The following is a 12,211-nucleotide window of genomic DNA, read 5'->3' as shown; positions in this document are numbered from 1 at the left end:
AGAGAGTAAATTAACTAACCCAAAGTCACACAAGGTTAGGAAGTGGTGAAGCCAAATTGGAAGCCAGGTTTGTCTGACTCCAGTGACGTGAAATAGCCACTAGCCACATGTGACTATTTGAACTAAAATTAGTTAAAATGAAATGAAATAGAAAAATCAGTTCCTCAATCACAGTAGCTACATTTCAGCTACTCGATAACCACATGTGGCTAGTGGCTACTATGTTGGACACTGTAGATACAGAACATTTCATCATTACGGAAAGTTCTATTACACAATGCTGCTCTATAGCTTGATAACTCCCATAGTACCATAAAGAATATATTGGAAGGAAATAAATTAGAAGCAAGGAGGCCCGTTATCACAGGCCAGAGGTCCTCAGGGCCTGGCCTAGAATCTTGGCTAGGGTAAGAGCTCCTGAATCTCTGATGACTGCATGCAATGAAAAGGGCCTGCTCTGTGGCTATGATACTGGAAATAGAGTGGAGAAGTAGAGTGGATGTGAGAGAAATAGGACTGATAAGCCTCAGATGTGAGAGATGGAGCCACGGAAGCAGCCAAAGATGATGCTGAGGTTTTGGATTGGGGAATGGAGAGGCCATTCACTGAGATAAGAGTGAAGTCCAGCGTTAGACTTTGCACTTGAAGCCTATGAAAAAGTATGCAGAAGTATAAGTCAGAGCATGACTAAAAGTTGCATGACTTTTTCAGAGTAACGTAAGTTGTTAGAGGTTCTTTCCGCTGTACCACACTATGCAGAAAAACAAGCCCTAGAAGACTCTTCTGGGTTTTTAATTACATCTGTGTGATCCTTCTTCATCCCTAGTAAACAGCTTATGAAGTTGTTTAAACACAAACTTCTTTTATTTAGTAGAGTTTGCCTCATTTCCTGATAGTGTCAGAGCTCTGGGCTCAGCAGGCACTCAATCAGTGTTTATTGGTCAAAAATGAATCCAGCAAACCTGCTGGGCCCACAGCTCATAAGCAAAAACTGGAGGGCCTGTAATGGCCAGCAGAGGGTAGCATCGGACACTCCTAAACTCACCTTGAGTTGACTGTTACCCAAGAATATAAATAAATAGCCAAGTCTCCCCAGTTTAAACACCTTCCTTTGCAGGCTGCAATTCTTTAATATCTGTTTCTTAGCAAGCCTCTCAGAGATGTTTCCATCGGTGAGTGTGCGAATAGTAGTAATGACAAATAGTCATGATAACAAACCCAGTAATAACATTTACCAAGTACCTGCTATGGGCCATTCCTGTGCTGGGTGAGTTACTCATGGTATTAGAACAATGCTACATGGTAGGTATTCCCATCCACATTTTATGAGTTACAATACCTAACATAATGTAAGAGCCCTTACTAAGTGCTAGCACTATACTAAACATTTTTAATTCCTGTGAGAGATTAAATAACTCTGTGAGATAGGTATTATTATCATCATGTCCATTTGACAGTAAGGACACTGAGGCATGGAGCCATGAAGTAACTTTCCCAGGGCCAAGTGGCTTGTTGGGAACCTGAGGTTAGAGAAAAATAGTTGAGCTCAGGGTGCAGAGCTTGGCCCTTTCCCCAGGGGACGGCTCCTTGTGAGCCTGCCTCCACCCCATGCACGCCAGTGACCCCAACACATGGGCTGCAGCTGTCCCTACTCCTCTGGGACGCCCCCATGGCCATTAAACCTCCTAGAGGAATTTCCCCAGAGTGCATTATGATTGCATTAGCAGCAAGCGCGCCCTTTCATCATCATTTCAGGTTGAAGAGAAGCTTCAGGAGGATTCCAGAAGGAAATTGCTTCATCTGCAAGAAATGGGGAACAGAGAGAACCTCATTAAAGTCAATTTGGAAAGGGCAGTAGGTCAGGTAGGCATGCTCCAGAGCCCCTTCATGGGCCCACGTTCCCCCACTGATTTTCTGAGGAGGAAGCCGCCCTGAGGTAGGACGTGATTTCATTCGCCCATTTATCTCATGTGGAGAGGCTTGATGTGGCTTCTGCATCCCAGTGGACATCGCTAAATAGGTTTTTTTCTGCTGGGAAGCTTCCCACCTAATCGTTCACTGTAGCCTAAGACCCTGACCAGGTGGCCAGTCCTGGCTCAATGCCTGCCCCAACTAGCTGGCCATGTCATTCCCTCTTGGGAGAGATTTGAGCTCCTTAACCCCACCGGTGTTTCCAGTCCTTTCTCCCTAACATTTTTAGTGCTGACATTTACCACAAACTTTCTTCCTGTGGGTACCTCAGCACATGTCGCAGTCAGTATCCATAGGAAATGCCACTTTTTAAAAATATAGTAAAGCCCCAGGACAAACAAGTCCGTGATAGACAGAGAAGTTCCTGGAGGCGCTATTTCTCCTCCGATGCTCTGGCCCAGGAGTGGCCCAGTGGTGCTTCCTGTTACACGTGGCACAACCCTGAGGGCCAGACATGCAAATGAGTCTTTACCCAAGGCTAACCCAGAAACGAAGACTGGAGCACAGGAACCTCCAGAATGCAGCCCCCTAAGGGCAGCCCACCTTGGATCTCCTCCACTAGGGCTCTCACTTGGTAATATGGCTCCAGGGGATCCATAGAACAACAGGCGTGTATGTGTGTTTCTGCTTTTATCCTGGGAGTGAGGGTCCTCCATCCACTCATCAGATTTTTGGAAAGGTCTGTGAGCTCCCCGCAACGGTTACAAATACAATCCTGGAAGGGTCCCCTCTATCCCATCCAGCCCGCTCCTAGGGCACTTCCACTCGGTATTGTCCAAACCTTACCCCAGACAATGACCCAGTGACCCAGCTTTGTCCCAGCATGCTAAAATTCAGAGGCACAGACAAGTTAAAGGATGATTTTAACTATTGTGCAGATGTTAAAGCCCCTTCAACAGCTATCCACCACCATCAGGCTCATGCCATTTGTCCTGCAGGTGCCAACCCCTTATCAGAGGCAGACAGCCCACCAGTCTGGGCCTCCCATTGTGCACCTGGGCTATCATCTCACCTTTCCTGCCTTCTGCCTCTCTCCCAACACACACTGATCTGTGGGCATAATCTCTGCTTTGCCCAAGTGCCAAGGTCATGCTATGGCTCTGGGCATAGGGCATCCAGGAGGATCGTGGGGGACTCTGAGATGCCTCCAGGTCTAGACTTGAGAGAAAGGGATGAGCCCTGTCTCTGCCACCTGCCTTATCTCCAAGGTCCTGCTCCCTGTCGGGTCTGTCCTTCCCTGAGCAGGTGATTACGGAACTGAGCTCATCATCCGTGGGATCTTTGATGAGTCATCACAGAGTCATCAACCCACCCCTGACCAGTCATCCCTACAGGGTGGTAATGGGGGACCATCACTCACAAGTCCCCTGTAAAGAACCTCTTCCTTGGATGAGCTAGGACTCTCCCCTTGACCTTGAAACCAGAGGATGACCTCAATTTGGAGTGTCTCGAGTCACCCCAGGCAGCTTCTGCCAGGATAACTGCAGAGCTGTCCTTAGGAGATTCAACATTTCACTCACTTGGTTTTCCAGAACTCCCTGGTGTGCAGTAAACCTCTGGGTCTTGGGGCTCATTGACTTTTACATTGATTCAGTGGCCCTTATGATTCCTTCAAGGCTTTGTTTTAGTTGCTTTAACGACCACATTTTGCCAGTGGATCAACAACCCCAGGTCAAAGGCCGCCATGTTCGTAAATTCCCAGAGAAAGATGAGCTTCTCTGCCTCTGTCTTCTGGATGGAACCCAGGACACTTTAGACTTGTGATTCTCTAAGCCCTGATTTAACTTTAACGTGCTTTTCCATCAGCCTTAATCTGAAAACACCAGCACCTAGGAGACAACTCAATAGTTGAACTGAATTCGAGGACCCTGACTTGAACAGATGTTTCTGGATACAAGCATTCTCAATGACTACATATTGAGTGCCTACTCTATGCCAGGCACTGTACTAGGCTCCAGGGATATAGAAATGAATACAGTCAATAGTCTTCACCCTGCTTATGGTCTAAGGCACAAAATGGCAGAAAGGAGAGCATTCTTCTCTCCCCAGGCACTCTTGCTGATTACACAATTTGCTTGGACTGACAGCCTCAATATTTATTTCACAGTCTGGTGCCAGCCTAGCAATTATGGGAAAGCACTCCTGGCCACAGACTTCCCATTGGATAATTGGCAGCGAGCACCTCTTCTGAGGACTTGAGACATGTGTCTGTACTGACCATCAGTTGGGTTAGGCAGGCAGGCAGGCCTGACAAGTAATTAAGACCTGCTGTTCTCTTTCTTCTGTGGGCACTGCCACTTCCAATGAGAGATAAAGATTTTAATAAGGTGTAATGATTAAAGGCAGGCAGGCCCTTCTAACTGATTTTTCCTGGACCCCCATGATGGAAATGTGGCACCCAGGGTTGTTGGCTCCGGCTGCCCGCCTGACTTTGTTGCCTTCCCTTTGTCTGCAGCTTGAGCATTTCAGAAGCCAAGTTATCAAGGCCACCTACGGACGAACCAAGCCATTCCAGGACAAACTCATCACCGATCAACAGGTTAGTCTGGCTTTCTTGCCATGAGACTCCTTTGCTTTCTTCTTCTGGGATCTGGGATTCCAGACCCTGAGAGCATATGTTTCTGTTTTTGTTGGTGGCACATATTTTTCACACTGTTGCTACACCATAAAAAGTTGTTTTGATTTGATGGGATTTCCTGGCTTTTAAAGCAAAAGCCAGTTAAACTCCCTTGAAATGTTTCTGTGAAAATCAAATTAAACCATTCAGGCTGGTCACCAGACACGCATGTTTAACCTTCACTAAAAGTGAGAAAAGAGGCTGCCTCATAACACTGGATGTGTTCTGGCTTATTCCTTCCCGAGAGGAAAGATGGTAACGAGGATGGACCTCAGGCTGTAACGACTGCATTATCATTCTTCCAACCATTCTTTCCAACTGTGTCACCGCACAGATAAGAAAACACACCATGGCTTACTCTCATTGGGTGTAGTAGAATGTGACCTTCTCTTTATGAGCTCAGTGTTAGGAATTATTGCTACAATGCCAATGGATCTGGGACACTCAGGGCAACAATAGGGGCCTTTGACTCTTAGCCATAATCTCTGAGTCTGGGACATACCTCCTGGTGTCAGGGCCAGTGTCCTCCTTCAGAGCCATCCTCAACGTGTGTCACCTCCTCACCTACTGAGGTGGGGACTTAAGTGTATGATCTCCAGTCCCCTTTCTCCCAGAGCTACCATGTATTCTAAACCCTTTTTTATTTTTTTCTCTTTTTTCTCACCAGTTAATTGAGAAAATTACCCAGGTCACTGAGGACAGCATCACCTTTCAGCAGAAAAAATGGATCCTGCAGAAGGAAACCCAGCTCAACCATTCCAAACAGGAGGAAATCACAGAGAACATAGAGAAGCTGAAAACCTCCCTTGACAGCTGCCAGGTGGCCCCTTCTAAGCTCTTCACAAATGTCTCCTTCATTTGATTTTTGCGCTTCTCGTTTTGGGAAATTGTCCAACTTTCAAAACCAAACCAGTTGCCATTGAGTCAATTCCAACTCATGGCAACCCCATGTGTGCAGAGTAGAGCTGTGCTCCATAGGGTTTTCAATGGCTGTGACCTTTCAGAAGTAGATCACCAGGTATCTGGGTGGGTTCGAACTGCCAGCCTTTCAGTTGGTAGCTGAATGTTTAGTAGATACTACAGTAAAACCTGCAAAAGCCAGAACCTGTGTAAGGTGGAAACTTGTCAGAGAAGGAAAGTTCAAGTAGTTTCCACTAATAGAGAGTGATAGAAAAGTGGTCGAGTACACCCTGTCAAAGGTGGAAAACTTGCAAGACCTGGAAAAACAAGACAGTCTCATAGAGTTCCGAGTCTCTTAGGTTTCACTGTATATAAGAATCAAGTCGCTGGGTGATGTGATCTAAGAAATCAGCTATTGAAAACCCTGTGCAACACAGTTCTACTGTGGCACACATGGGTCACCATGAGTCAGTGCTGATTCAACAGCAATTGGAAAATATATATATATATGAACATCAGGTTGGGCAGACTTCTCTGCTTTTTTATCCATCTTTTTCTGTTATTGGGGAAACTTGTTTGAGAAGAGAAAACAAAAGCCTTCAAAAAATGCCTCCCAGGTGAGCTGGGCATGACCAAGGAAAAGATGTCTGAGTACCTTCAAGTACTAAGTTTGGGAGACCCCGAACCCCAGCAAAAAAAAAAAAAAAAAAAAAGCCCCCATGGTATTTCCAAAGGAACCAACAAAATGTTCCTGCTCTTTATTTTTATTTTTTGGGGTCCAGGAACAGAAAAGATGTTTTTATCCCCGTCACCTTTGACTGTGGAGGAGATAGGACTAGAGGCACACTCACTGCCCCACCCTGGGATCAATGGCGTCACTAGGGTTGGTGTCACCCAGTGCGGTAACTCATGGTGTCAACCCCTCTCCCCTGGCTGGGGTGAGCAGAGCCAGCCAGTGAACCACACCCCTGGTGGGCAGAGCGCTGCGCCCCACCTAATGCAGTTCCCCCATCTCCTCGCCTTTCCAATTGGCCAAGGAGGAGACCCTCTTCTCTACCCAATGGCGGGCACCGTGGCCCAGCCACCCACACGCTGACTGGCAGGTGATGGGGAATGGCTGACACCAACCCTAGTGACTGACAGGTGATGAGGGGGGTGATGAGTTACCACACTGAGTGGCAGGTGACACCAACCCTAGTGACATCACTGCCTTGGCTGCCCCTTTCCTAGAGGTGCCAGCCCACTTGCTGCCACTGCCATAGACCCTAAAGTCATTTTGGTGTCACCCCTTGACAGTGTCAGGGGGTGCGGTCTGCATCCCCCCTCACCTCCCTAGTGACACCACTGGCTGGGATGCCTCTTACCCCAGCAAGCAGCTGCTTCTGCTTTCTCTGGAAATAAGCAGTTGCTGTTGGGAGGAGTTTGTGCAAATGCTGGCTTGTCAGCACTCTTTCAAATCAGGGAAGCAAGCTTTCTGATCAGCTCGTGTGTTGATCTCGGCAGGAATTTTAAAAGAATAGAAGTAGCCAAATGTGGTTCTCATTTCAGCCAGACTGTAGATGACAATACGGCTTTGGAATTGCGTGTACCTAAAAGTGGGGTCACTTTGGCCATCAGAAGTCCAAGTTAGAGTGCACAAAATGAAAAAGCTAGTGAAACAGGAACAGTCCCAGGCAGCCAGCACGTGCGTGCTGCCTGCTTTGTGGCGAAGAATGTTGTTCTCTGCACGTTTCATCAGTGCTATTTCTGGCCACAGAGTCTGGGCTCCTGATAATCTCATCTCGTTTCAGGCTTGCATGATAAAGCCTTGCTGCAGCCATGACCTGAAAAAGGAGGTTGAACTTCTTCAGCACCTTCAGGTGAGCCCACCTGTCTCGGGGCTCCAGAAGGTGGCACTGGACATCCTGAGCCTCCCACTGTCCTGGCTAGAGGAAACAGAGCGGCTTCTCAGCAGCATTGGAATCCAGTTATCCAGCTCTGACAAAGGTTACTGGGGCTTTTCTCTCACGTAGTTGCCTGACGCTAAAATGTCACGTTGAATCTTATCACGAGGGGACATCTGTTGAGGAAGGCTCCTTACGTGGGTGGCCGAGTATGCTTCTCCACTTGAGACGTGATTTTCCTTTAAAAAATACACAAGTTGGAACCGGATCAGGGGAGAAAATGAGACGTGACAAAGGCAAAAGAAAAATTAAATCAAAATCATGCCAGACCCTATCTGTCAGCACTAACTAATATTTTGTGTGTGACTTCCAAGACGTTTTCCCACAGAAATAGCTACATGATTCTAGGCAAGTAATTTACTCTCCCTGTGTCTCAGTTTCCTTACCTGTAAAATGGGGATTATAGGAGTACCCACCTCCTAGATTGGTTGTGAGAATTAGAATGCGTTAATACATGTAGAAAACATTAATATACATCTATTCTGGCACAAAGGAGCCCTGTGGCACCGTGCTTAAGTACTTGGCTGCTAACTGAAAGGTCAGTGGTTCAAACTCACCAGCCTTGAGAAAGTTGTAGCAGTCTGCTTCCATAAAGATTACAACCTTGGAAACCCTACAGGGCAGTTCTACTCTGTCCTCTAGGATAGCTATGAGTCAGAATCAACTCGATGGCAAGAGGTTTTCATACTGTTTGAAAGTCTCTGGGAGGTTCAAATGGTTAATGCTTTTGGCTACTAACCAAAAGGTTGGAGGTTCAAACCCACCAGCAGAAAAGACTTGGCAACCTGCTTCCGTAAAGATTACAGCCTAGGAAACCATATGGGGCAGTTCTACTCTTTCCTGTAAGGATCACTATGGGTTGGAATCGACTCAATGGCAGTAAGTTTTTGTTTTGTTTTTTTTTTTTTTTGTTATTCTGGCATAGAATAGACACCATCTCCACGTTTATTTATTTTTTAATCTTACCAAAAACAGAGTGTCCTATTGCACCAAATAGTCTTCGGTTTTGTTCCTAATGGTCCATCACAAATGCCCTTCTGTGTCAGTGCATACAGATCGACATCATCACTGTTATGGTTGGTGAGGAATTCCATGGTGTGGGATGTGCCGTAATTTATTCAACCAATCCCCTATCATGAGCATTTTTCCACACTTATAAACGATGCTGAGAAGAACATTGTGGCACCTTTCTCTAAATATTTCTTGAAGATATTATCCTAGAAGCAGAAGAAAATGAACCACTTTCATGCAATGAAGATTTATTGCATATCTACCAGACACCAGGCACCATGCAGGGAGGGGAAAGAATGAGGTCTTTAAACGCAGGTAGAATCCAGGTCATGGGTGTACAGGTGTTCTGTAAAATTCTTCCAACTTTGCTGTATGTTTGAAATTTTTCATAATACAATACTGGGGAAACAACAGGCACTATCCCTGCCCTCATAGAGCTTACAGTCTAGTGGAGAGGGCAGGGTTGGGAGTGGGTATTAATCAAAAAAATCACTCATACAGGTGTAAAACTAAATTAGGAACAAGTGCTGCAAAGGAGAAGTGCAGGGCTCTGACCTGGCCAGGGAGGGCAGGGTGCTGCAGGATGCCTAGGAGTTCTTTCCCAAAGAGGGGAAGGGAAGCATTCTGGTCAGAGGGAGTAGCCTGGCAAAGGCCTTGTGGTGTGGAGGAGCATAGAGAACACAAGGAGCTAAAAGAAGCGAAGGCAGAGAGTGGGTATGGGGCTAGGCTGGTGAGGGTGGCCGGCAGGTTCTGTGCCCTGCAGAGACTTGTGGAGCCCTGGTAAGATGCTCTACTTTATCCTAAGGGCAGCGAGAAGCCAATGAAAGGTTTTAAGTAAGGAACTAATGGAATCGGTTTGCATTTTGACAACTATCTTGGCTGCAAGTGGAGAATGTGCTGGGAAGTGGCCAGCAAGGAGCACTAGGAAACTAGTTAAGAAATGATGGTGGTCTACGCTAGGGCAGGGGTAGGGATGGAGAAGGAGAGAAGATTCCAGGGCATTTAAGAGGAAAGTCAACAGGCCTCAGCAATAGAATTGGATATGGTACGGGAAGCGAGGAAGAGTTCTACATGATCTCCAGGTTTCTGGCTTGTGTAAAAGGACAGATGTGATTCCTTCGCTAAACTGGGAACTCTGGATGAGGACCAGGTTTGAGGGGGAAGATGAATGTGAGGTGCCCGTGAGACGTCCAAGATGAGGTGCAAGAAGAAGGCCGTTGTCACCCTGGATGCCTAGTCTGGAGATTGTGTTTTATCCTCAGCACCCAGAAGAGCATGTGCCACATATCAGCGGCTTAATAAATATCTGCTGAAGGGGTGACGAAAGCCATGGGTGTGAATGGTATCACTTAGGAAGATATTATTGAGTGAGAAGGGGAGAGAGCCCTAGGCCTTGAGGAACTCCAACGTTGTGAAGATTGCTGATTCCCCTTGCCAAACCGCCTCCAGAGAGGGTGCATGAATTTGACATTCTTGCAGCAATGAATAAGAATAGAGGTGTAATCTTCAACTCTGTGGCTTCAACACCCCCAGTCAGGATGTCTCCAAAGTATCCAGAAGGTAATGTAAAGGTCTTCACAAATAAAAAAGCAAAATCAAAAACAAGATTAACTTTAATTTTTATACAAGCGCGTGGCCTCATCATAGTGTAGAAAGGAGAGGAATGGCAAGGGACAGGGCATGGGGAGGAAGAGGGTACATGCTCCTGGTGTTCTACCAACAACCTAGGGCTCTGACCTGGCCAGGGAGGGCAGGGCGTCTGCAGGATGCATAGGAGTTCTTTCCCAAAGAGGGGAAAGAGGAGCATTCTGGTCAGAGGGAGTAGCTTGGTCTCTTAACTAGTTTCCGCCGGTGCTGCTGCTGTTGTAATCATGGCATAGTCTTCCAGCTTCCATGAAATTAGGTGAAACGTGGATCATAGTTCTAGCTGTTCTTCAAGATTGGAACTATCTGATAATATTAGGGCCAAGTTATGTGTGCACTATCTCCTCCCCACTCTCAAGACCATTTTAGTCATTGCCAACTATGTCTGAAAATCTAATCATATGTTACCGTAAAGAAACATGGGCTGTAAAGTTAAGCTGTCAGGCCAGCAATTCCAGGAAGGTTGAGCAAGACTGGCCCCAGACAGCATTTATCAGACCCACCATCTTTTTCTCGTGACTTCTTAGAGTCATGAGATTTAAGTAACATCAAACAGGTCTCTGCAGAATCCCTCCTATAATGTGCACTGTGGATCTCTAAGATGAGATAAAGAATGTGGGAGTTCTCAAAATACATTTCTCCTTTCTTTCTGTCCCGGGCCTCGACTAACATCTCTTGGAATAATGTTCTTCTATGGAATACCCGGAGTTCCTGGGTGGTGCAAACAGTTAATGTGGCGCTCGGCTGCTAACTGAAAGGTTGAGGTTCGAGCCCACGCGGAGGCTGCTCAGAAGAAAAGCCTGGCTTCTTGTTGTTGTTGTGAGGTGCCATCGAGTCGGTTCCAACTCATAGTGACCCTGTGTACAGCAGAACAAAAACACTGCCCAGTCCTGCGCCATCCTTACAATCATTGTTATGCTTGAGCCCATTGTTGCAGCCACTGTGTGTCAATCCATCTCATTGAGTTTTCCTCTTTTTCGCTGACCTCTACTTTACCAGGCATGATGTCTCCAGGGACTGGTCCCTCCTGATAACATGTTCAAAGAATGTGAGACGTGGTCTCACCATTCTTGCTTCTAAGGAGCATTCTGGTCGTACTTCTTCCAAGACAGATTTGTTCGTTCTTTTGGCAGTCCAAGGCCTGACTATCTACTTCTAAAAGATCACAGCCATTGAAGACCCTATGGAGCACAGTTCTACTGTGACACACGTGGGGTCACCATGACTTAGAGTCAACACAACAGCAACTGGTTACCATTGGGGAAGCGGTGGTCTTGTGTCTGTATTTGTGTTTCCAACCACTTGGTTCTAACAAGCCAAGAGAAGAAGGATGAAGGGTAATTACAGAAGAGTTAGTGAGTAAGACCTAATCTACAACCACTCGGCAAGAGAAGCAGTTGATGTTAAGAGGCATTTTCTCTTCCAGTCTGTAAATCCTGAAATAAATCTCCCAGGGGAATCCAGGTCAAATAAGCATAAAGGGAAACTATAGGCTATTTTGTTAGGTGAGGAGATGGTGGTTCAGTAATAGAATTCTCACCTTCCATGCGGGAGACCTGGGTTTCATTCCTGGCCGGTTGAGCTTCAAGCACAGCCACCACCTGTCTGTCACTGGTGGCTTGTGTGTTGCTATGATGCAGAACAGGTTTCAGTGGAGCGTCTAGACTCAGATGGGCTAGGAAGAAAGGCCTGGAGATCTACTTCTGAAAATAAGCCAGTCAAAGCCCTGCGGATCACAACATGCTTTGTGCATGGGGTCACCAAGAGCTGGGGACTGACCAGGCGGCAGCTAACAACAAAAACGACATTGTTAGATGACATCACGAGCTGCCGAGAAGGTGAGGCCTAGTAGGATTCAAGGGTGTGTTGCTGCTAAGAGTCTGTTGGTTGAAGGATTTGCTATGTGGTCCAGCCAGGAATTTAAGAAACATCTGGTGGTGTCTAAGGAGAAACCTTGAAAGTTAGCTCCACACTCCTCCTGCCTAATTTCTCAGGCTTCTTTCGATAAGGGAAAGAAAGGACTTTTTACATTTTTCTCTGCAAGCGCAGTTGTTTATGTCTATTTCTGCAAGATTTTGTTGCAAATAAAAGGCTTCCTTCTGTACATGAAAAATCACTGTCTCAG

At 46.5% G+C, this 12,211-nt stretch overlaps 1 protein-coding gene across 1 annotated transcript in view; it reads left to right on the top strand.

Annotated features, from left to right (window-relative positions):
* FHAD1 (forkhead associated phosphopeptide binding domain 1) overlaps nucleotides 1-12,211 on the top strand; it is a 201,272-nt gene that overhangs the window by 119,295 nt on the left and 69,766 nt on the right. The window contains exons 11-14 of the mRNA XM_023732166.1: nucleotides 1,756-1,863; nucleotides 4,427-4,510; nucleotides 5,256-5,408; nucleotides 7,279-7,474. Of these exons, the coding sequence (XP_023587934.1) occupies nucleotides 1,756-1,863; nucleotides 4,427-4,510; nucleotides 5,256-5,408; nucleotides 7,279-7,474 (541 nt within the window). The remainder of the gene's footprint in view (nucleotides 1-1,755; nucleotides 1,864-4,426; nucleotides 4,511-5,255; nucleotides 5,409-7,278; nucleotides 7,475-12,211) is intronic.

The sequence above is a fragment of the Trichechus manatus genome, unplaced genomic scaffold (assembly GCF_000243295.1).
Source record: "Trichechus manatus latirostris isolate Lorelei unplaced genomic scaffold, TriManLat1.0 scaffold00048, whole genome shotgun sequence".
Lineage (NCBI taxonomy): Eukaryota > Metazoa > Chordata > Mammalia > Sirenia > Trichechidae > Trichechus > Trichechus manatus.
The sequence above is the reverse complement of the archived record's forward strand: the minus strand, read 5'-3'. Positions and strand labels throughout refer to the sequence as shown.